The sequence below is a fragment of the Strix aluco genome, chromosome 2 (genome assembly GCF_031877795.1).
Source record: "Strix aluco isolate bStrAlu1 chromosome 2, bStrAlu1.hap1, whole genome shotgun sequence".
Taxonomy (NCBI): Eukaryota; Metazoa; Chordata; class Aves; order Strigiformes; family Strigidae; genus Strix; species Strix aluco.
The window spans coordinates 66,599,413-66,626,282 of NC_133932.1; the positions used below are offsets into that span (position 1 = coordinate 66,599,413).

Consider the following 26,870-nt stretch of genomic DNA (forward strand, 5'->3'; position numbering starts at 1 on the left):
TGCTTTTTCACAGTATTTAGTTGAATTATACTGACTTACATAAATCCCCAAGCCCTGGATTTGTCCTGTAACTATAAAAATTAGCAGCTATCAAGAAACAGTTTCATGATTTTATCATAGGTACTCTATATTAATTTTAGAGCCCTGTGCACTGATGAAAATACTCAAACTTGTTACTGAATATGCTGTATGCTTCTGCATTGTTTGCTTGTTAGGGGGGAAGATGAGCCATCCTTTCCCAAATTCATACATGGCAAGGGTGGGGCAGCAGGGGGGCTGCAGGGTGACATTTGTGAGGAAAGAACAGGGCTGCCCTGTGCCAGACCCAGCCCATACAAGGCAGCACAGCTGAGCCCCTCAGCCAGGCTGGTGGCACCTCTGGATAACCCTGGAGCAGTCTAACTCCAGGGAGAAGAACTGCAGCTCCTGGAGGGAGCTCATGATGGAGCAGGAAAAAAGGGTGAGGAAGGAACAGCAGAGACCAAAGGTTATGGACTGACCCCAACCTTCCTTCCCCATCCCCCTGCCACCACTCACAGGGAAGAGTCAGGACTAGAGGAAAAGTAGGAAAAAGGGTAGTTTTAGTTTTGTCTTTGTTTTTCACTAACCTACTCTATTTTTAAATGGCAGTAAATTAGTTTTAATTTTCATCAAGTCAAGTCTGTTTTGCCTGTGATGGCAACTGGTAACTGTTTCTTATGTTGACCCACGAGTTTTTCCATGTTACTTTCCCCCTCCTCAGCAGGACAAGGAAAGAATGAGAGCAGATGGGTGGACATCTAGCTGCCAGCCAAGTTTAACCCACCACACCCAGGTACTGGCTACACTGGGAAAACCACAACACACTGAAAGGATCTCATGAAGTTAAGCTTGCTTTGTGCTATGCTAGTGCTGAGTGTCTCACATCTCTTTACATAAGTGTAGCAAAGAAAACAAAACCCTCAAGCTTCTCAGACATTGCTTTTTAAAAGGTCTGTATAATTTATTATGGAATTTGAGCTTTTAACCATTAAGTTACAACAACAATGCATAACTTGACATTCTTACAGTTGTACATACACAATGGAAAAGACACAGCCCAGTGCTTAATCCAAAGAACACAACCAAGTTTAGTACAAGGTTACCATAAGAGACAGTTGATTGTTAACAGCTGTTGACAGACTAGCAAATTCAAATGGTTCTCTGCGGTTACACTTATCATAGAAGTAACTGGCTTCAAAGTTTTGGACTTAAGCTTCAGACTAACAAAATGATGGAAACTCAAATTATTTTGCTCTTCTGAATTAAGAAGGATAAGCTCATTTAAAAATGCAGTATCATTACCATGTTTCAGATGGTGAAAAGTAGCTTCAGGTCCAGTGGAAGTATAATGGACAGTTTCCAGGCAATGCATTCTTCACACAAACACATGCAATTATAGAGACATTCTACTTGTAAAACTTTCTCAAATCAAGTTTTGCAATACAGCAGGATATCTGAGGAGAGAGATCAGGACCCATACTGAACAAAAACAAAAGCCTTCAGCTTCATTTGTGCATGTTTAATCTACAGTTCCAATTCCCAAATCTTCATGTATCACCTATGAGAGAAAAGAACACATCTAGTAATGAGAAGTCTCAAGGACAGAAGACATGTTACAATTTTTACAGCCATTCTGGTTAAAAAAAGCTGCTGCCATCTTCCATTTTAGGAATTGTAACTCACCACAGTCCTGTTATAAAACTGCATCTCTAACTTACCCAAGGGGAGAGTCTTGCTCTTCCCTCCTCTACCCCAACCCCTCATTGTCTTAGCCAGCTCTAAAACTCAGTTAATTGCACAGTAACGATATCCAGTTTCCTAGCTTGACAAAACACAGCTTTGATAAATTTTCTGCCACTTAAGTTGAATTACTTCATTGCATAGTCTTAATCTGAATGTGAGACAGAGCAAAGTAAACAGAGCAGAAAAGGAAAACCAGAGAGGACCACTATCTCTTCTTCTAACAGCAAGCTATTAAATTGGTTCAAGCCACTGTGCAATGTCTCACCCAGCCGGGTGGCTGAAGGGAGACATACGGACCAGAACAGTCTCTTGTCAAGCTGCCAACACAATGTGATTCACCCAACAGCCAACACCAAGAACTTCATTCCCTCCAGGTTAACCTGATGAGGTATTTCCAGCTGACTCCCCTACTAAATTCCAGTTCCAGTTCCCTTTGCAGAGCTGCAGAGTCAGTACGTTTTTACTTATCTCAGTATTTTCATCCAGCACAGAAACACTGCATTCACTGCCAAGTGCTGAAAATCAAACCCGTGAAAACTACACATGCAACCTCTCTGCTCCAAAAAAAAACCCAAAGCAAAAAAAACACCTCAAAAGCAAACAAAAACCCCAAAGACCCTCCTAACCATTGCCACAGTATCATCACTACTGGCTTGATTCAGGGTGCTAAAGGCTCTGTTGAGCAAGAGTTCTGAGTTTTACACATCAACATCCCAGGTGTTGGTGGCAACAACTGAAAAAATATTCCACAAGTTCAGAATGCCACTCTTAACCTACTGGTGTATACTTCAAAGTACAGTTGGTATTGCTGGCAGTAGTTGCATGTCTAGATAGAAATCTGCTTTTATGGGGCAGCTAAATAATCAGCCCAACCTGTTACATCCTATCTGTTGCCATCATAATGTAAAACCAACAGCTTCTGATCAAAGCTGATCAAAACCTGCAAGTGTAGATACTGCCTCTGCCTCAATCGACACCCTCTGAACCCCACGACAGGGGGTAACTGTTGCTATACACTTGCTGCACTCCTCTCTGCAAACTACTGGCTAGTCTTCTACTACTCGATAGTCTTACTGAAAGCTTAGCAGGCCAGGCAGAAAACCTGGATGACCACTCCTGAATCAAGAAGCAATTAAAAAAGTCTTTGCATGTTTGTTGCAATGGTGTTTCTCCGTGCTGGTTACACCCTGGCACAGGACCGGAACTCCCAAAGTATAACAGCCCAGCTTTGGCAGGAATATACCAGTGCCCAATTTATTAAATCAGCACAGATTAAAAGCATTCTCACTGTAGTTAAATTATCCTACAACTCCTCTGGCACACCTCCAGAGTTCAGCACTAATTACTGGCAACAGGTTACTGGACTACATTCACATACTCAGGGGGAGGGGGGGTGAACAGCAGGGTGAAAGAGTTACTGCTACCTAATCAAACTTCTCTAGTACATGCAAAGAATCCCCTCCAAGCATTGCTTAGAGCCAAAGAAGAATCCATTCCAGGGGTCATTAGTAAAAGAAAATCCAAATTTTCTAGTTAAATTCGTACTGCAGGTAAACTCACTATTAACATGCATTTAGATCTGAAACATCTACAGTTCCTTTTTGCTTGCTATAAAGTCTGAAAGCCGAAGCTAGTTTAAACAGTTATTTACTATCAAATTTCTTTTCTAATTTGGCATTTGTAGACTATTATTAATAAACTAAAATTTCTAAACAGATGGGCCTCTAGCTGTTGCTGTAAACACCAGTCCATTTTGACATGTTCATAGCTCTTTTTTAAAAATCACTTGAACTTTAAAAAAATTTTCTCCCTAACAGTAACACCAGAACTAACAAAGCCATACTAATGAACACAATACTAACAAACTTGTTCTACAGCAGTAACATCTCCTAGTCCTGCTAGGAATTCTCCCCAATAGATTTATTCAACATCACCATTGCCGGGCTGTCCAATTCCTGTGGGCACTGTGCTTTAGCTTTGTATAATCATACCATATGAATGCCTCTAATGAGAAACCCTCTGCCTGATTACAGCAAAATCTGACAAAGGCAGAAGAAAAAAAAGATCAGGGTGGGGGGGTGGGGCAGAAGGAACCCACAACACATAGAGCTTCAGCTCCCACACTAGGCAGGGCATGGCCTAAGCAGAAGAGGCAGATTAAAGATTCTCCAAATGGTAGGGAAGGGAGTCACAAAGCACCTATCCTGCAATAACATTCATGGTGGAGGAAAAACACATTCATTAGTTCTGACCTTCATGTAAGTGTTTGGTAGGTAAAGTGCTAGAAACTAGAAATACCAGTTTGATCCAGCATAGTAGGTCCAGATCAGCAAAGTCTGGGAACCTGTACTTACCAATCACTGCCTACACCTGTTTACTCAGCTCATCTAATACATAATTTTCACAGTAGGTCATATGCTTCATGTTTCTAATCCTCTCTTGCTACTGTTTTAAGCTCCCTAGATTGTCTCTTTCCTGTCCTGTACTTTTTATCAACTTTTTACTAACATGCATCAGCTTTTTGACTGAGGTCAGACTAATGATTCGCTTCAGATAATTTTTGTCATTGTGCTTCCAAGGAGAGCAAACTGCTTGCTGGAGGCACTGCAATTCGGCCTTTTTTTGTCATCATTCCTCAGCAGCACAGCTGACCTTATGAGAGCCAACCATATCAGAGATGAACTATGCACAAACCAACTACTCTTGTGAAAGGCTGAAATTAAACAGGTATAGTGCCAGCATTAAAAACCTACCCCAGGAATCTTCATACTTGGATATTTTTCTAAGTCAGTACACTTCAGATTTTATAAGCACACTTTTCAATTTGCAGGTCCTTTAGCTTTTCTTCCAGCCTTCTGCCAGGTCTCAGCATTAATTCTTAAGAAAAGCTTTTGGTTTTATCGGTACTACATAAAAGCTGAAGTACTTACCACATTTCTCCTCTCCAGCATGAATATTGCGCTGCAGGTATCAGCAAGACACAATCCACAGACTGACAAGACTTCTCTTGACAACGCCTTTTCGTTCCTCCTTGAGCTAGAGTTTAAACCCTCTCAACAATTACTACATCAATGTTCAGTTTTGTGTTAAGGAAGAGGGAGAAGACTTAGTTTTTCATATTGAAGAGATAGTTAAAAAGGCAGTTCTGGAAATGTTGATAAGCTTCTTTTGGAGACATAAATGTCCCTATACATTGTTTGGTTCAGATGTGGGTTGGTTTTTTTATTTGTTCAGTTTTGGAGATGGTTGGTCAGTCATATTCCATTCTCATGTGCTTCTTGTAAGATAAAGGCATCACAAAAACTTGCACCTGCTGGTGACATCAGAACTACAACCTGACAATTTTCCAGTAAACCTAAAAGTTACACTCCTACAGGGAAGAGGCAGATTTTTTTTTTTTGTGAAGTAGGCATTAATAGGAATTTTTGGAAGGAAATTTAGGGTGAAACATCTGCTCTGCAATGTAGAAGTTTAGATTATATTTCCCCAGCTGAAACCTCTGTCATTTCTGGAACATTCATTCTAAAATTAAAAAAAGTTATTGCTTCTATTGAAGCTCAATATAAGTTAGAAAAAGAATTGCATATTTTCTTAAAAACATTCCAAATATACATTTTAAAAACAAAATGCACTCTAAAACAAATGTCTAGTAAAAGACACTGTTTTAAGCAACCTGTAGTAACAGCTTTACAAAAGAAAACTGAGGAATGTAGCATATTATTTGTAACATGACAATGCTAAAATCCTAAACAATTCACTTAACACTCTTAAGTAGTGTTTTAAATATACATATTTCTTTACAAAACAGTTTAGCAATTCCTTATACCACTTACAGTATATAAATATTTTAATAAGAGGTCATAATGGGAGATGCCAGGGTTTATATTTACTCTCAGATGCTTCAGGTTTCTTAAGTGTTTTACTATAAGGCACATTACTGCTAATCTAAAAGAAAGGAATAGAAGCTAATGGCAAACCCAGTCAAAACTCCTAATGTGGAATATCTAAGAGAAGAATTCCAGCATCTCTATGCAAAGGAAAAAAAAGAAAAACCAAAACCCAACCTTTGTAGATCCTAAGAAACAGTTTCAATTTGTACATAACGAAGTGGGACAGGATGGGAACAGGAGTAAGAAGGAATTAAGTAAATTCTTATAAATAGACTAATAAATATATATTTTAGCCGTAATTAGCCCTTTACCTCTGTTCTACTGAGTTTAAGATTGAAAGAGGTAACCAGTGTGCATATACCTAAATAAGTCTACATGCTCAGCACGTGAAGACCACCTAGCACAACCTATTACTGCCAAATTCAGTATAAAAAGCTAGCAAGATGGAGAAACTCTTTTCTCTCAGCATCCACTCTGAGTAGAACACATTACAAGATCAAATTAGTATTTGTTACATGTAAGGAAAGTTGCAACTAGTGATTTTTTCATTACAAAAAAAGGATATGCAACTTATCCATGAAGTTATTTGATTCCTTCAAGGTTAGATTATATCTTTTCTAAGAATATCCATCTCCAATTACAACAGATCAGAACTTTCAGAACATCTTAATAGCTGCAGTCTTGTAAGTGTTCTCCATGTGTACATACTGAATGTAAATAGTGCATCCAAAATATTTATCCGTTAGACATTCTACATTGTTTTCACTGCCTAGTCTTCATCTTTGTTACAGCCCTCTGGAACACAATGACATTGTAACAATGCTTACAGAAAAAGGGTTATTGCATCTTCTTTTAGGATGAGACATCCAGAGGAGATTTTATAAAATCCTCCTGTGTATAAAATTCTTAATTATTAGCCCTTTTGGAACACCAGCTAGAAAAGTGTGAAAGGTAAAATAATTTACATTGTTATTTTTTCCATTAACTAGACAAAAGTCCATACTAATTAAATAAAAAATAATAGTTCTTCAACAGTCTATTCAAGATATCTTCCATGAAGCAGTTCAGTGGGAATTTCCATTAGATAGATGTTCTCCATGCCGGTTATTACTGACATCCACATCTAGAAGTCAGGAATTAGAAGAAAAAAATTGTTTGTTCATTTACCATTTTAATATGTTTTGTTACATTAATCCAAACTCTGGCAACAAATTTCATATTCATATATAAGTTAAGAGAATGGTGTCTTCGAATGCAATGAATGGTGTTAAGGATTGTCAAATGATAAATTAAATCATTACTTACCAAGTAATGCTGTGGTTTCACCTGCATCCTCTTTTAAACTGGTACACTGCAATACAGATTCATTGGTGGAGGAAGCTGACAATTCGCTTACTTCATTTCTGTCGTCATCTTGTAGAGCAATACTCAGACTTCCGACTGAAACACTGCCACTTATTGATTCAGGGATTGGAACTTCAAGTACATCTTCAGGGTCCCCCTTCAAAATTAAATATATTTAACTGACACTTTTGTCTACCACTAGGCATCAACATTCCTCCATGTTACCACTTTGTAACCTTATTGGAAAAAAGACCATTTTTTTTTGCCTATTACCTGCACACTCATGAGTGGTGTTGAGCAGTGTCTACTTTCAATGTTACTGTCTGACTGCAAAGAAACAAAGCCAAGCAAAAGAAAAGCCACCCCAAAGCCAAGAGCAGCAACAGGAGTCGTCAACACAGCCAGCCTTTTGGATGGAGTATTTCAACGCTGTAGCAGCAGTATTGCAGCAGTCTGGGGTTAGGAGCAGGCTCAGCACATACAAACTCTTCACTGAGCAAACCTACTGATCCTTTATGATTTTGTGGAAGCCTCTGTTTTTCCATGATAGTAGTTGGACAAGCTTAGACTTCTTTTACTGGGGTGAGCAAAGATTTGACATCAGAACAAGTTTCCCTCCTACTCTACCTCCAGCCTAACTTTAAGTCTGTTCCAAAATTGCAAATGTGATGGCTTGTCACTTTGCAGGAACAAAACATCTGCAGCACAGGCAAAGAAATTTATTTCACCTATTGTATAACATGAGCTATTTCTGATCCATTCTGCAAGTTAATTCCAAGTCCTACATGCACAGTTCTGTTCCTAAAATTAAACAGACTACCTTCACTAAGCCACTGCCATTGATAAACTGACATTATTTATACGTAAGCAAGTATACTGCAGTACAAATAGCTATTCTGTGGGCTTCATAATGAGTATTTTTCCTCTCCTCAAACAATTAGCAAAGGCCCATCTTAAGATTTAGGAAATTCTAGGCTGATTCTTTCATTAGTACCAAAGCAGCATATTTTAAAATGTACTGAATTTTAATAAGCTATAGAACTGCTACAATTGAGCACATGTTAAGACACATGTGATACCAATCTCTGCATGTGTGGGCAGGGGGCATTCATGATTTTGGTTTCCAAAACTTAGGCGAGTTTAAGCACCAAAACTTCAAGATTTAACAATGCTCTACTAAATCAGTCAGACATGCAGAACTGCAAGTTATTTTTCTCTTAAGAAACAGCATAATGCAGAACTAGACCACTGAAGTCCACTCTTTACAAAAGAAAAGCCAGGTAATAGGACTCAGTGCCTTCTTTCTACTTTTAGCCTTTAAAAATTTTGAAGCATCTCAAGTATCTGTTCTCCATAAAACTGGTTGAGCCTTCAGCCTCTTTGCAGACAGTTTAGTAGATTTCTATAATAAGACTGCACATTCTTGTCTGCAGTTATGTCACTCAGCAAGCACACTGCTGAAAGAAGCTGCCTTGCTCTTCACACTTTTTTTCCTCACATCGCTAAATTCACACAATCACTCTACAAACTAGATTGGGCAACCTGGATCAGGCTGAAAACTAAGCTAGAAAAAAACCTGAATGATTTCCCACATTATTAGCTTCAGTGGGACTTGAACGATTGATGCATAAGCAGGACACATTTCCCCCATTATTCCATTAGAAAAAAGAACTGGGCTTCTGTATTTAATATAATCCCATTCAATCTGCTTTCCAACATTCATTTTGCCTAATAAGTAGAAGAGGTATTACTCCTCCTGGTTAGGCTTGGTATCAGTATCCTCTGCAACAGCATGAATTCAGGGAATAGGTGTTCTGAAGGTCTAGTATTTCAGTTTTCAGCCAGTATACAAAAGGATGCATGTAACACAAGTTACATCAACTCCAAGAATTGAAAGTGAGCAAAAAATAAGCTGCTAACATAATATTAAAGTAATAATAGCTATTTCACATAACAAAAAGATTGCAACTCTTGAGTAAAGTCTGACTTAATACACAGAAGTACTGCAATCTGCTATGTATGTATTACATGGCATGAGTATTGTCACCTTTGACAAAACAAAGTAATTCATAAAAGTCTTCCATAAATCTGCTAAGTCTCTGCAATGAAATAAGAGAAAAGCTAGTCAAAACACAGACCTAGTCTATGAAAGGAAGGTCCCTGAAACCAAGGAACACCTCTATTTTCTGAAGATCTCTGTAGATCAGTAGAAGAGGTACATTCATGCCTACGGTATTTTAGTGGAACTCAAGACTATTTATCAACAGTGACCAAGTAACCTACCGCATGTGTCTTCATCTCTCTTTTCTGGTGCTGTCAGAAAGAAATGAGAGCACATCATTTTCTCTACTTAACCAATTTCTGGTGAATTTCTTTAGGAAGGTTCTAAGTACTGGCTCATTTACAGGAGTAAAACACTGGGCATACATGGAAGTACATAAACACTTAAGATAGAAAAACTGTAATTTCTTTGAATTGCAGTTCTCAAGACCAAATATATGCTCTAGATCTACTGAAGTTGTATTTTTGCAGCTTGGACAAATTGCCTCACCTCTGCTTCAACTTCCTTACTATCATCAGCTGAAGACAGAAGAAAATTGGTTATCACAGAAGAGAACACAGAAGATTTGTAAGATGCTTGATACACTGTTTAAGCTCTTACCCATTAAATTCCCTTATTTTTCTGCTTCTCACTCAGTTACTCTTGCATCTTTGCCCAGTTCCTTCAGTCTTGTCAAGTAACAACTGCTCTCATTCTGCAATTACATGAAGCCTTGCCTCCTGCACTGTACTTCTACCTTGAAGATTAAAGTAAGTGTGAAACATACCCAGTATCCCAAAGCTTTGATGACGTCTAGTTTACACATTGGACAAGTTCGGTGGTCCAACAGCCAAGGGTCAATGCACGTTCTATGAAAGATGTGCCTAAAGAAAAGAAATGCCTTTTAGAACTTATCAGGAAAGCTACACACTATTCCTTCAAATGATGTGCAAGGTACTACATTAGAAAAATAAACTCATTCTTTTATAACCTTGACAATTAAGTACTGCTTAATTTACTAGGACAGACATAGTTCTGGAACCATCTTTTCTCATGCTACCTTCCTGAAATAAGAGATGTTACTAAGCACAAGGACACCACAGAGCTCCCAGTTCAACAGTGTACAGTTCTAAGTTAAGAAAGCTCTACTTCACTCCTACACTTCTCCCAATTGCTCCATTTTCCTGCATAGATATGAAGCTCTACAAGGTCTCCCACTGCCCTTCAACATGTAACACACCATACAAATGGCACAGCTTCAGCTCTGCCACCAGAGTTTCAGAAGAGTTTCCAGAAAGCTCATCACATACTTCTTAGGGAAAACATGCTAAAGAGACAGGAATAATTATGGCAACTTACTTGCATGGCAGAATTCGGACAGTGTCTTTCAGTTTATAGTTCTCAATGCACACAGCACAGTTTTCCACATCAACATCTAAACCCTAAATATGACAACACATTTAAATGCATTACATCTATATTTCATTACAGAACAAGCTTTAATAGCTAGCTTCACAGACTGTAAAATTTATAAAATGGTTTAGCAAATAAAAATATCTCCCTCATTTAATTCAAGATTCCATCAAGAGGCAATGTGATGAAGTGATACCAAATACTAAAAGCAGCCAAACCTGGATTTTCTAATTTAAATAGCTGTACCTTAAGTAATTTGTTAAATCTCAAACATTGGCTTTGCTCATGAGAGCACAGTAAAATTTCAGTTTAAAACTATAAAATGAAGACATTTTAGAAGAGGGCAGCACAGATGGAAGTGCACAATCTAATTCTTAACTGATGGTCCCAAAGACTTCCAAGTGCTTAAGTAGGAAGAGTTGAATACAGCAAACCCCTTCTTCCCCACTTTTTCTTTTTTCTACCACATTTAGCAGATATCCCTTGGTAGCTAACAGAGGAGAAATGAAGTATGGAATTTGGGATGGTTTTTAAAACTTCTCTCCCAGCTCACACCAGAGACTGTCAAAATGCAGTATTTCCCAACCTCAATTTGTTTCTTTCTAAGGGTTAAATATCTTTCCTAATGGTCCTACTGTCGTCTTGAAGCCACACTTATAGTTGCAGTGCAAATATGATTGATATCTCCAGATGCAAGAGAAATAATCCAGTGTTAATTAGGCTGTATAAAACATAAGTATTAGAGGAACAGACAGTGGGCCAACTTCTTCCCTTTCATCCCCCACAAAACAATTATTTTTTTGTTTACTGCTTACTGAAGCACTTCAAGTTCATTACCACAAACACTCAAATGAATTAGTACTGCAAGCAAACTTTCAAGTTTAACACAAGATCTCCCCACCTTTGCATGCTATCAATTTACATAATTAATACCTTAAATTTCCAAGTAAATCAAATTAAGACTGTTTTTTACATAAGCAAATTTAAAACAAGTACTTATTCTATAACAAATATTTTTTTATTCCGTACAAGAGGCAAAATCCAAGCACACCATATGTAGCACATACTCAAATGAGTGTCCATTTTACAATAATCCCATAAGCTTCTCAGGGAAGACCTACATGACAGCAAATACACTTTTAAAATATTGACATATTTTTAGTTAAATACCTCAACCCCAAGTGAAGTGATAATGAAAGCCTGTACTGTGTCACAATAACAGAAATACACTCTTTTAAATGGCTGAAAGGAAATACTTTAGAATACTTTAGAAATAGACAGGACTGTATTTCTAGATAAATTTGCATTAGTTCATGAAAGTACCTCTGCATCAGTAAATTACATAAGTTTGCTGATAGTAGGCTTATTCAAATCAAATTAGAAAACATGATTTACCAAGCAGAAAAACCTAATTTAATAGAGAAATGTTAACCTTATCTCATTCTACTTTGCTTAACTAACATGGCATTCTCACTTACAACCAGCATAATGTATAACATCTTAAATTCCGTTTTATTTATTTTAGTCAAGGATATATGAATGGGAAGAAACTATCTGGTCCACTGCAAAAATGTCACAATACAAATCCTTTTTAGAGGTTTACTGAACATCAACTTAAAAGCAGTTGACATCCTCCTTGCAGTTCTCACCATAGGTTTCATCATGACACTTTTAAATCTGTTTCTTCCTATGCTGATGTTATGCTTTGATACTGTTTTACACGAGTTTTGGTTCAACTCCATCTTTCTTGATCTCTGATCTCACCATTGTATGAACAGAAGCATCAATATCCCTCTGTTCACAGCATGAAATAGATTACTTTTTGATGGAATTTAGAATATAATCAAAAGTAACAAATCCTTATGTAAACATGCTGAATGCATAAGAGGAAAAAAGGCAAGTTCAAAGACAGTTTGGCTTTTTTAATTTCAAAACTGATTTAGCAAATGAAGGACATATTCTCTGTAGCATGTGACCTGTTCTGAACAGCTTCTGTTGAATCACAACTTCTAAAGTTCTTACACATAAATGTCCTTTCTCACCTCAATTTTATTCATGGATTTAAAAAAAGTAATCCTTGGTTTTCATCTTGGAGCAAATCAGTCCTTAAGTAAAAACTAATCAAATAAGACAAGGGTTGGGGAAAAAAATGCCTCTGTAGCAGCAGAAGCCTAGTCAGAAGCTAATTTAGCATCTAGGATCAGAGCTGCCTGAAACTCAATATTTTCTTTCAAAATTTTGTCTTCTTCTACTTCAGTTATTCTAATACAGCTATGAGTTTAGGCCGTATGCTGTCAAAGCTAACTTCTTGAAAGTCGTTTTAATTTTTAGAATAGCTTTAATACATAGAAATATATTCCAAAAAATTTATGCTTCAAATAAGTCTATGCAGCTCCTTAATGTATTGTATGCCAAAAGATGAAACAAGTGTTTCATTTTTCAAAGCTTTTTAGATTTCTAAGGCCTTCTGATCAATAAGATGGATGTTCTTTTAAGAAAACAAAACATTACATCAGCTGTAAGAACTGTGCAATCAATAGGACTTAGGAAGTATTTTGCAATCCACTTGATGCTTTCAAGTGCTGAAAAGACAATAGTGTTTCCTCATCTTTACAGTATCAGCCCTGTAGTCTCCTGCAACATTCTGTATAACCAAGTATTATTTGCAACAAAACAGCCTTACAATTCATAAGTAATTCAAATTTGACTCTTCAGTTTTAAATTCTGCCTTCTAAGCAAAGGCCCTAAAATGAGCCTAAAATTGTAAGTCACACTGCAATTATGTTGCAAGAATTTTAGTTTAAATTCTATAAAGACATTACAACAGTTTAAATCATACAGCAATAACCAGAGCCATTGAAATTACCTTTTCTCCACGTTTCACAGTATGCAGCTGAAGCTGGCTGATTGCTTTCTTGGTTTCTTTCCTATGTCCCTTGAATAAAAGTGTTAAGTATTAGTACACAAGTCAGTTTTAAGAGTTACATTTCAAAATTTTTAAATACTTCCCACATGAATTACTAAATCTTCTGAATGCATCTAAAAAATTAATCTTTGCCTAGCTAATTTGTTTACAAATTACTTCCAACCAGCACATATTGAAGAACTGCAAGTTTTGCCTTCTCAGGGCACAGCAGCAACATTATCTATGAGCATACTGCTCTTACAATGAATTCAACTGGTGCAGAACTATGCAGACCAAGTTGACATATGTAGTAGCCTTGTTGTCATGACTGCCTGCATTAAGGGCCTTCCACACAGGAAACCTGACACTAATGCAGGCTTTAGAGGCAATCAGAGCTGAAACAACAGCCACATAACCAGACCTTCTAGTTAGGCAAGCCCATGAGCAAGCACAGAGTACATTTTGCACCAGCTTGAGAGAAGGTGGAATCCTGCTGGGCAGCCTACAGCTGGCCACCAGGTCAAAAGGCTGCTTGTAGCTATTAATACTTCCCTTCAGTTAAACACTGTCTCACACACTATACAAAGCTTTGCACTGAAAGGACACATTATGCAAAGAGGATGACAAGAAAGGCTTAACAGACATGAGAAACCATACTGGACTTCTATACAGTAACAGTCCTAATTATGCTTAGAGGGGAAGCAAGAAAAGAAAGCAGTACTGTATTCCAATACAGAGTGCTAGCTACTGCTAGAAATTGAGAAATTAAACACTCCCAATTAACAGATGTTGATCTGTCCAGCAGCAACCCTTGCTGATGAAATACCATAAAAGAATAAAAAAATGTAATGGCAGCTTTTCCCTGTAATAATTACAAGAATTTATATAATTTTACAAACTTATAATATTGAAAATTGGGAAATTTTTTTTGGTGTTAAAAAGAATTAGTCTGAAAGTTCTGAGAAATGGACAGCCAGCAGCAGCAGTCTATTCCACCTTCTGTTTCAGCTCTGTTTTCTGCACAGTCCTGTTTCATCTCCAGTAGCAAGGAGGTTTTCCAAAATTCTACTGCTAAACTGATGTTAGAATAAATCTTAAGATACCCACCTTCACTTGGCAGTTGCACAGTAGCTTGCTTTAAAGCATGACATACTTAACTCCCTATTTTAATTATACTGGAGTCAATAAGCTAAGCAAAATAACATTTGGGTTAGAAAAGTGGCTTTTTGTTTCCAAAATTCTTTTCAGACTTCTAATGATATATCTTGACCAAGACATTCACAACATTTTCAAGCTTTGCAGAGTTTTATAAATTTGTTTTCAATGGCCATTTTAAAAGAATAATTAAGTGGCATAACCTTCTAATGCTACACAATTTCACTTAAGCAGCATTTAAGTAACAAGCCCAGTGGCAAAATACATTAAGTTTGTGGTTCATATTCCTGGTAAACAATACATCCAACCTAAAAAAGGCTCTTAAAACTACTTATAAAGCATCTGAACTTCCCTCAGCATGAACTATCCCAAAACCAACATAACAGGAAGAAGCAACTTTCTTCATCAAACAACTGTTACAACACAGAAACACCCCCCCTTTTTCTATAAATATTTCTCAAAAATTTTGTTTTCTTTAAAGTATTCTCAGAATCTAAGTTCTAAGACTTAAAGATTAGTTAAAAAAAACTCTAGGGAGCCAATGTTTCAAGGAGACCACAAGTTTACCCAATACAGAAGTCCCCCGTGTTATCCTCAGCTACTGAGAAATCAAGTATTTTCCTAGAAGAGTCCTGTAAGTCCTCATCAGAGCTCAGACTCCTGAAGGCAAACAAAAACCCCCTTCCCCCTCCCCCAAAACTAGAATCTGCATGTTCAAACAGAAGGCAGGGGAAATCCACATGATAAGCAGTCATTTGAAACAGGTTTTTTTTTGTTCTCAACTGAGGCTGAAAAAAAAAAAAAGAGACAACTGCTTGTAAAGAACAAGTGCAACTTTCTTTTTCACTGTTAGTAGAGAACTATGGTAGGTTTAGGTTCCTTACATGGTCATCATCAGCCCTATATGCAAGAGTTGAAAAGCACAGGGAAGTGCCATCCTAAGATATCTTCAAAACTCAGCTGGACTAAGTCCTGAACAACTTCAGTTGCTCTCTTGAGTGTGGGGGGTTTGAACCACACAGCCTCCAGAAGTCCCTTCCAACCTAAATTAGTCTATGATGAAGTACTTCCCTCCGGGGGGGGGGGGGGGGGGAAAGTAAAGCTGACTCTTTTTTAACCTATCAAAGTACAGGAACGTAGAAGAGGCAAATAAAGAGCAAAGTTATTCCTTCCTGATCTTCCCAGTATTCCCACCACTCTCAGCACTTCAGGCAGTCCAAGAGAGCTGAATCGCACCACACAAGCTCCTTCTAGTCTGCTGCAATTCAGCACTCTACAGTGGAGTGGTAGGATTACAAGTATCAAAAGTAGTTTTCATAAAGCTTTCAGAACCAAAAATTCTAGCCCTAACTACTTGTGGGTCTTAAGAAAAAATATACCATGGTCTCTTTCCATTAAAAGTCTGGTTAGGGAAGTTAGAACTTTCAGGATGAAAATTACCAAAGAATGAACACATTTTTTAATGTCAAAAGGAAGGAAGTTAAGTTAGGTGACAAATCACACAAGAAGCTGCCTTTACTCCGTTGTTGACAAGTGGCTAAATATATTTCCCACAACTTCATACAAGTATCTAATAATTATAACTAGTCAAACTTGCAATGCCAATTAGCACACTGATTATTAGCTTCACTAACCATTACTGAGTAGCATTCACAGATAGTGAAGTAGCAAGAAGGCACAGATCTTCAAGAATGCTTCAATAAACAAGCAAAGTTAGGCAACTGATTCCATATGAGAAGACAGTAAATACTCTAAAGCATCATCATCTCCAATTACCTGGTTTCCAAATTGTGATCCTGTATACAGGAAACGTTGTATATAGTAAAATATGAGCCAAGCGAGCGATATAATCATCATGGTGATGAAGGCGATGGCCACAAACACAACCGACTGACCACTAATATATTCCTGCACATGTCGTGTGCCCACAACAATAGTCATTTTTACTGGAATCCCTCTTCGTACTGGCTCCAGTATCTCTATTCCTTTTGGATAGCCAACCATTATCACCACTGTATTTCCTGTTCCTGTTGGAGGGGAAAAAAGAAAAAAGTCAGTCATCACACTAAAAATTTAGGTATTCTGGCTTGAGGGTAATTTAGGCCTCTTCAGTTAAGATCAGCGAGCAAGGTTGCAGGAAAACCCCTGAATGTTTTTTCAGGCATAGCAGACTTTTTATCAAGTTTACTAGTAAAGAACCCTTTATTTACTTCATAAAAACTCTTATGAAATATTGTAAGATTCATCAATACTAAACATTCAAAACATAATGAGAGCTCACGACAAGGACTTGTCAAAAAATACTTTGGGACTCTTGGGAGCATGGAAACAAAGGATTTTTCTATCATATTAGAACTCGAAAGTACTCAATCCATATGAGGAAGCACCTAATTCAAAAAAACCCTACCCTTAAGCACTGCACTGCCACCAGAAATGATACAATAGTTCCAAGACCAACTAGCAGAAGCCAAAGATCCTCTGTGACTAGAGTTTTACTCCATTTTGTCTGGAAGCATCTCCAGTATTGTCTCAGAAACATCTAACCTAAGTATTACAAAATAAATTATAAACAAATGTTCTTGTTAAAAATGTCACCTTTTCACTGGTCTATGCTATTTTTATTTGAATAGTTCTTACTTTGTGCGTACCAATGCTGCCATACACCCTTGGTAAGTCGTGGCTTTATAGCTTACTTTGCACTCCTACCTCTGAGAAAAAGTGAACCTAAGTTTGATTCAGAGAGAAAGTAAAGGAAGAAGAAAGAAGAGAGGGTTTTTCACAGCTGAAAAGCTAAAGCTGTAATGTCACAGCTACCTTTTTAGATTCACAAGATTACCTACCTGCAACAAGACCTCCCACTGAAGACTTAAAGACCTTTCCCTCCCGGCTGTGTTAGATTCACTACTGAGAAGCTATGTCAAAAAACATGGTTGCCTAATTTATAACATTACATCAAGCAGGGATTTTCAAGACTCCAAACAGCATTCCAGACTCACCCACCTCTCTGCCTACTAACACAAGGAGTTATTTGTCTGAAATATTTAAAACAAACTCCTTCAGTTGAGACAATTCTGGCTGTGACACCTCGTTGACCTGGCCACTACCACACCAAGGGGAATTTGCAGAAGTTTCACTTCTGTACATAGCAGCTCCTCCCTCCGTAAGGTGCAGATGGTCTGCTGTGGATGAAACACTGAAGGTTCCAGTGATTAGTTGAATAAGACTGCTGCCTCAATGCCAGCTACCCTTTTTCAGCTCCACCTCACACAACCATCCCAATTCTGGTCACCTACTGTAAGCACCATTATACCTATCTGTCAGATCCAGACCCAGCATAAGAGCAGATTTTCCAAATAGGGCTGTGCTTCTGGAAGTTTTGTGAATGGTGTGGAGAGACAAAGAAAAAAGACGCTGCTAGGTAGAGGCCCAACTTGTGCCTCCCCTTGGGCACCCCACTCATCTTACCAGCAGCACCCACTCAGCTCCCAGCACGTGTTGCCATGCCCAGTGGGTGCATTAGGAGACACAAAGCAACAAAGCTGAAGACAAACAGGACAAATCCACAAGCAACTACGCTCCACTAATTAGTTCTACTCACCAACAATCTGCTGATCCACATGATACCACAAGTCCAAGCATACTAAGAATTGGTTAATTAATATTATTCTCCTCTCTGAACCAGCATGAAAGCATTAGCAGAGACTCATGAATCTCAGGGAAGCGAGTATGTGAAACACTCCTTGCTTTCTGACCTTGCACAACCCCCCTGGGAGTTAACAAGAAAAGAATGTATGAAGGTAGAAATTTATCTCACATTGCTGAGAACTGTTATCCACATACCTAAATCAGGAGATTAGGTCCTATGTCCTTAATTAACTGTAAGAGTTACAAATAACAGGAGGGGTGCCTAATGATGGCTAGCGAACAGTAAAGGAGTGCTGGGAAGATTTACGTGGTTTCATTCAGGCTTGGGGAAGAAAAGAAAGTTTCAAGATTAGAGACAGCCTGGATTTTTCAGTCAATAAAGGCTTCTTCCTCAGTCCCAAAATCCTGAGCCAGTTTAATCCAGCTATCTAGTTCTCCACATGATTTCTAACAAAGTATTTTAAAATCCCGCAACAATCAGTAATGCCCTTCTCTGTTTTGTCACTAGCATGTCCAACTATCAACCAGTTATTTTCTTGAAATGGAAGGCAGGATACTTCTGTGCAATGGCTCCTAGACACTGTGACACCTTCCAGTTTTAGAACAGAAGTATGCCATACATTCTTAAATAAATGCCCATTAAAAGCATTTTAACAGTTTTAAAGACTTGGTGATGAACCTGCCATTAAAAATACATGCAACTAAACACGACAGCCTTGAAGGTCACAAGACAGGAGAGGAAGAACAAAAAAATAATTGCAATCCTCTATTACAAAATGAACAAGAGCAGTCTCAGAGAAGCAGTTGCCCTGAGCAGCCTGTAAGACTAAGGGCTTTAACTCATTCCTCACTAATTTTAGACTTCTCTGAAACACATTACTCAAGGACTGAAATGCTGTTGAGTCATTCCATCAGCTTCTTCAACTGCAACACAACTCAAGAAACCTCAAATCACATTTATAAAAGAACTCCAAGTGTCACATACACATATCTACTGAGAGCATGTTTTGTTGGCTTCACCTTTCTATAACATTCTAATTTTGCAATAACCAACCACACTTTTACTCTGCTAGAGTAAACTTGCTTTCTTTTCTAGGTTTGATTGATGCTTCAGTGGAATTGGGTAGATTTGAAATTTGGTACATGCTTTTGGTTTTTTTAACATTATCATCCAAATAAAGCAGCAGAGCTGGCAGATCCTCATGATACCTGGAAAGGAGGGCAAACTTGCAACTCTGAAGATAAAGGTATGTTTCCTGCCAGAGTGCCAAGGTCAGTTTTAGTGATAGTACTGCTAGTCTTCTCTTGCAAAAGGAAACCAGCACTCTCCTGATGAGGAAAAAGTAGTACAGAGATCTTGATTCCAGGCACCCCAAACTATCATATTTATTCCCATTCATGCCTACAGATAAAAAATATAATTTTCTGTCATCCGGAAACCAACTGCAGACATACTCTACTTCATCCTCATTAGAAATACCAGAAAGCTCCCAGAGTCTGAGCACCTTGGTAAGAATCTTTTAGGTCAGTCCTTAGATCTATTTAAGCATAGGCACCCTACTAATATTGCCACAATTAACACTGAATGTTCTTTTTTTTTTTTTTCTCCACTGAATCATTCAGGTTGGAAAAGACCCTTGGGATCATCGAGTCCAACCATCAGCCCTACTCTACAAAGTTCTCCCCTACACCATATCCCCCAACATCTCATCTAAACGACCCTTAAACACATCCAGGGATGGTGACTCCACCACCTCCCTGGGCAGCCTATTCCACTGTCTGACCACTCTTTCTGTGAAAAATTTTTTCCTGATGTCCAGTCTGAACCTCCACTGTTGTAGTTTAAATCCATTAACTCTTGTTCTATCACTAATTACCTGAGAGAAGAGACCAGCACCAACCTCTCTACAATGTCCTTTCAGGTAGTTGTAGAGAGTGATGAGGTCTCCCCTCAGCCTTCTCTTCCTCAAACTAAACAGTCCCAGCTCCTTCAATCGCTCCTCATAGGATTTATTCTCCAGGCCCTTCACCAGCTTTGCACTTGCTCCAGCACCTTGATATCTCTCTCATATTGAGGTACCCAAAACTGGACACAATACTCAAGGTATGGCCTCACCAGTGCAGAGTTCTCTTTAGATTCTGGTCCAAACAAATGTCTCATGATCTTTACCAAACACATAACAGTACACTAACAATCCGATGACAATCTTTGTCTCAACTATCTACCCCAACCTCATCTCACCAAATCCCTGGTGCGTGCTCTGTTTTCACCTGCCTCGAGAAAGAAGATGTGTAACCAGAAGAGTAGTCAAGGAATCAACACTGGTACACGTTCCCCTTTCTACATGGGTTTCAAACACCTACGCACTCTCACATATAAAATAGGTGTAAGCATTTTGAAGTCACTCCTGCTTCTTCATAACAACATAGCAGCTCAAATATCATACAGTAACCATCAGAGTTCAGCAAGCCATTGATTTCAGTTCTGTCCTAGTACAGTACCAGAAGCTTTTGGTAGAAAGCATTAGTAATACAGAAGTTACGCACCACTTGAGAATCCTGAGTAGTGCTGAAATCAATGTAGCAAAAGGGTTGAACTACATGCCAAAATAACCCTAACTCCGCTGCTCTGGAGCTGGCAAGAGCTTACAGAACCATGAGTACAAAGTCGTTTGCATCTGTTTTGTTCAATGTATCTGCATAAAAAAACATGACTATGAAGGAGAGAACTTGCTGGGTGTATCTTGGCAAAACTGCACCAAATCACAGACCATTTTCTTTACGTAGCCAAAGTCATATATTCAAGTTAAGTCCCAAGCTTCCCTTAAATCCACAAACCATGCAACAAAGCTCCACTCCGGACCTATCTTGAACTACTATAGCCAGTCCTCCTTCCTCCCTTCCCCCTGTGTGTCAAGCACAATCATATTTTATTCCGTAGTCTTCAAGGTATCAAACTTATGATCAGGATGACCACATCCTAGCTTGCGAGGGGATTCAGAGATGGCTGGATGCCCAGCGTGAAGTATAACAAGGAAAATACAGAATCAAAAGACCCTTTTTTTCTTTCCACTGGAATATACCTCTGCCTCCCCCTAATTTCTCAACCAGCACTGAGCCTCTAACTCTCTTTAGTCTGCACTCCACAATACTCTACACCTTGCCTCTCCAGACTCCTCTCCAATCCACTCCCAGCTAATATTTACATACAATACTTATTTTGGTTTTGGAAAGGAATTTGAAGCTTCTGTATTACATCAAGAGAACAGAGTTAAGACTGCTTGTAAAGTCTGTATTCCTGTAAAACTGAAGTTTGAGTTTATACTATTCAGATTCAATAATTGAAGAACAACATCTTAAGTCATTTAGGTAAAATAAGTATCTTCCACAGGAAAAAACCTCCTCAACCACACATGAAGTTGTTTCACTATTGTTCCCTCGAAGAACAATTTGGAACAACATCATTTGGGCAGAGAGCAGAGGCCTGAAAAACATGAGGCATCAGTAGAGCCATATTTGAAGAACCTTGTTTTGGAAGGAGGGACAGGATTGCAAGGCTACATATTCAAACTCTTGACTCTCCTGTTTCAAAACTTTAATTAAAATCCTACTCACTGCACTTATGAAGCTTACAAGGAACCCATGAAAAATAACTAAACTGCAGAGTATTTGGAATAGTTGTCCTTTATCAAATGCTTTGACACCAGCTAGAGTAAATCACTTTGCCTAATCAAGAATCTCTTTTTACTCAAGTTGGAATATGTCAAAACACCAAGAAAACTACCACCACCAACAGCACACATGCATCTCACACACCCCAGAAAGTTCAAAAGCCAGGTTTTTCAGAAGGAGAATGAAAAGATGAAACTTAGAGATCAGAAAAGTTATCCATTTATCATCTTCACATAATTCAGGCTGTGCCTCTATCAGCCATAACCATTGCTCCATCTCACATCATTTTCAGTGCCACTAATTGCAAACCCATTAAAAGTGGATGTTCCTTATGCATATAACTCCACTCCTTAGTTACAGCACCGCAGATTTCTCAGAGTACTTATTCTCAGGAATCCTCCCAGAAGCAGGGCTTGTTTCCTCATGTGTCAGTTCACAAATCCCTTCACAGGAATGGAAAACTTGGATCCTGTAAAATACAGCTTTACCTTCCGTATTCTTCCTTGCCTGTCTTCCACAGACTTTTTTCCCCTCCTTCAAAAAATCCAAGATTTAAAACAGTAACAGTAGTTCTTCCCTATATTCCCAAAGTGCACTGAAAAATTTAAACATTTACATGTTTCAAAGTTTCAGCCATGAAACACTTTTACTCCAGCAGAGCTAGTGATTATATTGTGATGTATTATTATATTCCTGCCTCATCCAAACCATCCTGAGGTCCAACCAAGTCAATATAAATAAGTACAAATGTATTATTGTATATATACTATACTAAATCACACTCTTTACATAGTTAGAGCTTTTACCAGCAACATTCTGCCAGTTTAAGAAAAAAAAAACCAGCAGTTAGGGAGCACTCCTCTTCATACCACTGATAGATGTAACTATACTAGCAAGTCCAAACCTGAGCATAAGCCCAAGAAGGTCTTCTGCAGCACAGAGATGATAGCAGAAAAGAGAAAATCATAAAAATTTGATAAAATAAGCAGAATTACAAAAGGAGGAAGAGATTCCACAAAAGAGTAAATAATATTTATGAGAGGCTACAAGGACAAATAGAGAGGACACATGAGAAAATTCCCACAGGAAGGAAAAAATCTTGTACTGGTTGGCCAATACTGAGTAGACAGCAAAAAACTGATAGCTGGTAAAAAGGAAAGCATTATTACCCAGCGAAGTACCTTAACTGCCACATGGCATCAAAATCTAAGGCACATCTTACCTAGCACCCCACCTCCACTTTCACAGTGGGTTAAGAACACAAGAGATGGGCCAGGCTGATCTACCCAAGCAAGCAGCAGGCTAAGGGGAATGGTAATCCTGCTTCCAGACCCCGAGTTGGTTCCACTTGGTATTCCAAGAGACTTGTCTTCCACCCGATATATCGTATGTGCTACGAAGCAACAATTCCCTGAGAATTTCAGCCCACTATATTAAAGAAAGCAAGTTTGTTTTCTTTAGAAATGCCTTATGGTTCTACTTCAGCCACGTCCCTGGTCTTTCCCTTCCTCACGACCAAGAATGACAGTCCAGGTATTAACAAACTCATTGTACCAGGACCATGCAAAACACACATTTACAGCATTTCTTACTTGGTTTGCTTTGTCTTTGTATCCTCCTCTGAAGATCTTCCAGTTCCTCTGAAGTCTACATACGCAAACAGATTTTATAGCAGAGTTTTGAGGTTTTTTTCCCCTCTTTGATTTAAGCATTTGGTGTTGTCATGCTCATAAAAATCTAGCAAGACTTTAATGTCATAGCCCAAGCAGAGGCTGCAGTGACTGAACATCTGGGTTCTTATCTCAGCAGAAAATCACAGATCCCTTCTGTGGGCTAGCAATCATCAGCACGCTCAGACACGCCAAGTCAACGTCCTTCTCTAGGCTTCGGTTTTCCTAACCCACTTGCAAGTGTTTAAGAATTACCTGATGCATACCCCTCTCTCCCATTCTTTACAGACCTGCGCAGGAGACGACGATGAAGCTATTACAATAAAGCCAGACCAAAAGCTATCTTCAAATAGCTACGGCTGTGCCTTCAAAGGCACCAGAAGGCATCTTCAGGATACCTGGCATGTTTCCAGACGGCCTGCGGAAAGCGGCCTACCTGTCACCGCTGTGGCCATTCTGCCAGAGAGGGTACAAAGCAAAAAGGTAGCTCTGAACGAAACCGTGTGTCCCCCCCCCGCCTCCGACCGCAGTCTGCTGCACGGCTGCCCGTTTCGATGGCTCCACCGCATCCTCTCCCCGACGCCCGGGCGGTAACTTGGAAGACAGAGGATGGTCCCGGCATTTCCCCAAGCGGTTTAAAGAAAAAGGAAACAAAACCCCAGCTCTTTGTACCATTTTTACGGGGATTTCTGCCTCCCCCCATCCCATCCCTCACCGCGCTGAGCCGCGCTCCGGCGCCACCGAGACGGACCGGCGTTAGACAAAGCCACCCCCCTCCCAAACCCCCCCGCCAGCGCGGGGAGCGCCCAGACCCGTCCCCGCTCACCCAGGTGGGACATGGAGACAGTGCTGTTGCCGAAGCGGGCCTCGTTGTAGATGACCACGGCGGCCGCCCGCTTCCGCGCCGCGTTGGTGACCTTGTCCTTGAAGGTGCAGCCGCCGCGGGCCACCAAGGCGATCCAGGGCGGCGGGTCGCCCTCGGGGGGCCCGCGGCCGCCGGGCGGCAGCGGCACGTCGTAGTCGGTGTCGGCGGCGCAGCCCTCCATGTGCCGAGGCGAGGCGCCGCGGGGGATGCCCACCAGGCCCTGGGCGCTCTCCTTGGGCGAGCTGTCCCCGTAGCGGCCGCTCTCTGTGTTGCCCCGCACCGTGCGGTTGCTGAGGGGCTCCACGTAGGCCGTGCTCACCCACGCCGTGTACCACTCGAGGGCCCGGGCGCCCTGACCCACCGGCGCCCCCAGCGCCACCAGCGCCGCCGCCACCAGCGCCAGCCGGGCGCGCCGCACCATGGCCCGGCCGCCCGCCGCCGCGACGCGGCCCGCCGCGACCAGGAGGAGCGGGAGGAGGCCGCTCCCGCCGCCTCCGCGCCTCGCAGCTCTGCCCCGCGACCGCCCCGCGCCGCGCAGGTAACCCCCCGCCGCTCACTGCCCGCCCCGGGCGGAGCCCGCCCGCCGCCGCGGCTAATGGCGAGGCGGAGGCCGGGCCGCCCCGCCCCGCCCGCCCGGCTGCGCAGGCGCGGCCCCGCCCCGGGGGATGCCGGGAGGGGAAGGCGGGGCGGAGGCGGGGCCAGCGGCCCGTGCCGCGCCGTGAGGGGCGCCCCGCCCCCTCCGCCGCCGGCCCCGCCCCCCGCGGCGGCCGGCGCAAGCCCGCTCTGCCGGTGAGGGGCCGGCCTGGGGCGCCGGGCCTGGTCGGGGGGCGCAGGGTCAGGGGAGGGGGGGAGGAGAGCAGGCCGGCCCCCTGCGCACCACCGGAGCCGGCGGGAGATTAACCGAAAGCGCCTCCTGCGCGGAGAGTGTCCGCTGCAGCCTTCCGCGGACTGGCCTCCCCGTATGAACGAACCCCGGAACGGGGCTTGGCCCTGAACCCTACCGGTGGGTGGCGGTTTTTTAAGTCGAGCCCATCAACTTGGCCAGTGACGCGGGCGTGAATTGAAATTGGTCACCGCTCCACCCTCCGGGGCACACCTCGCCCTCGTTCCCGGGCCAGGCGTGCCCGCCCGAGCGGCGGGAGGCGGGCGAGGAGGAGGAGGGTGGGCGGGAGGTGTCCGGGCCCGGCCGGGCACAGCGGGGTGTGCAGCAACGCGGGGGAGGGAGGACAAAGCCCCTCAAAGTTCAGGTACAAAAAAGCGCCCGTGCTGTTGTACCGAGGGGAGCTCTGCTCGGAAGGATGAGAAATGGTAAGAAGGTCAGTACCACGTAAAAAAAAAAAACTGGAAAATAATGTGTTGAAGTAAGAAATGAAGGTACTGAATAAACATGATCGCTTGATGGACTGGTTTTCCATTAAATGGGAATATTTGATATATACCTCTTCTTAAATAAACACGTTTAAAGTCTTACCAGTGTTTTCATACAAGACATCTGTACCTTTTTCCAGCTTCTGAAATGGATCGCTTGTTTTCACCTGCTACCAGTCTTTTCTGAATGGTCTCATAACACCTGTTTTTCCTTTAGAAGTCACCATTTATGTAATCGTAAGTTGTTACCGATGTCGCCAAACAATGTTGTCAAGCTTAGGTAATGTCCTTCCTAATCATGATTATATGTTGTGGCTGCTGACGCAGACAGGGTCTAGTAGAGCCCCGAATAGTTTGCGCAGATGTCACTGGACAAAAGCCATGAGCTTGCCCTACTCTGTGTCGGCACCAAGGCCAATATGTTCCCATTTCTGTTCAGGAGTGGGTTTTTTGAGAAATAAATAAATATATGTATCTTTAAACCCAAACTATTCTTTAAAGTAACTCTTCAGCATTCTCCCAGAATGCTTAGCAGTGTTAGGACTCTCTCCAAAGGCACTAAGCACTGTGAGAACAAAATTAAAGTGGTGAAATCAAGAAGACAGGCCAAGACTGAGCAAAGTAATGTGGAAGCAGCTGTGGAGAAGGAATTGGAAGTTGAGGGAAGAACACAGAAAAACGAGGGTTAATGAAGAAAAAATTGGGAAAAAGAGAGTAAGGCAACAGAGGAGCAGAAGGTTAGATGGCAAGGTGGTGGCAGAGTAGGGGCAGGTAAAGGATGAGCCGTGTTGAAGGACGGCAAGTGACAGACAATTTAGAAGGAGCACAAATTCAGTGTTTGTCTAAAAGCAGATCAAAAAAAGTGACAGTACTTTACTGAGTCTGAAAGACATTTAGTGTGATCAGAACAGACCACTCTAGAGACAGGATAAAAGTAAAAAGAGTCAGTACAAATTAAAAGAACAGCTGCAGGAAATGTTCTTTTAAGAATATGGAGTCACTGGAAATAGGAAACTGATGTTGACTGTGATTTGTACAGGTTAGGAAACTGTTGTCGCGGTCCTCACAGCAAATGCAGTCCAACCAGTGGCAACACAAAGACTGTAAGGCGTAAATAGGAAACACAGGCTGTTTCCTA

The 26,870-nt window shown here is 40.8% G+C and overlaps 1 protein-coding gene and 1 non-coding gene across 3 annotated transcripts; both read right to left on the reverse strand.

The window, feature by feature from the left end:
- Nucleotides 1-957: 957 nt before the first annotated feature.
- RNF149 (ring finger protein 149) lies at nucleotides 958-24,900 on the reverse strand. Of its 2 annotated transcripts, XM_074815094.1 has the most exons (9): nucleotides 24,326-24,900; nucleotides 16,289-16,539; nucleotides 13,319-13,387; nucleotides 10,399-10,481; nucleotides 9,827-9,923; nucleotides 9,282-9,311; nucleotides 6,960-7,155; nucleotides 4,695-6,777; nucleotides 958-1,579 (listed from the first exon to the last, which is right to left on the reverse strand). In XM_074815094.1, exons 1-8 carry the CDS (start codon nucleotides 24,783-24,785, stop codon nucleotides 6,719-6,721), a joined length of 1,245 nt encoding a protein of 414 aa, XP_074671195.1. In that variant the 5' UTR covers nucleotides 24,786-24,900; the 3' UTR covers nucleotides 958-1,579; nucleotides 4,695-6,718. The 2 variants fall into 2 exon arrangements, with proteins under 2 accessions (XP_074671195.1, XP_074671196.1); XM_074815095.1 differs by lacking the exon at nucleotides 9,282-9,311 and having other exon boundaries at nucleotides 24,326-24,803.
- On the reverse strand, nucleotides 4,289-4,404 carry LOC141920372 (small nucleolar RNA SNORD89). Its single transcript, XR_012622315.1, has one exon. It is a non-coding gene; the product is annotated as a small nucleolar RNA SNORD89 (small nucleolar RNA).
- Nucleotides 24,901-26,870: the final 1,970 nt, after the last annotated feature.

What these genes read in the sequence shown, in the direction of transcription:
- RNF149 (XM_074815094.1), bottom strand. Translation starts at nt 24,785, where the DNA reads ATGGTGCGGCGCGCCCGGCTGGCGCTGGTGGCGGCGGCGCTGGTGGCG. An exon ending in TCAAAGCTTTGGGATACTGG is followed by an intron (nt 9,312 to 9,826) that starts GTATGTTTCACA and finishes TCTTTCTGACAG; the next exon opens with CACCAGAAAAGAGAGATGAA. An exon ending in TGAAACCACAGCATTACTTG is followed by an intron (nt 6,778 to 6,959) that starts GTAAGTAATGAT and finishes CCTGACTTCTAG; the next exon opens with ATGTGGATGTCAGTAATAAC.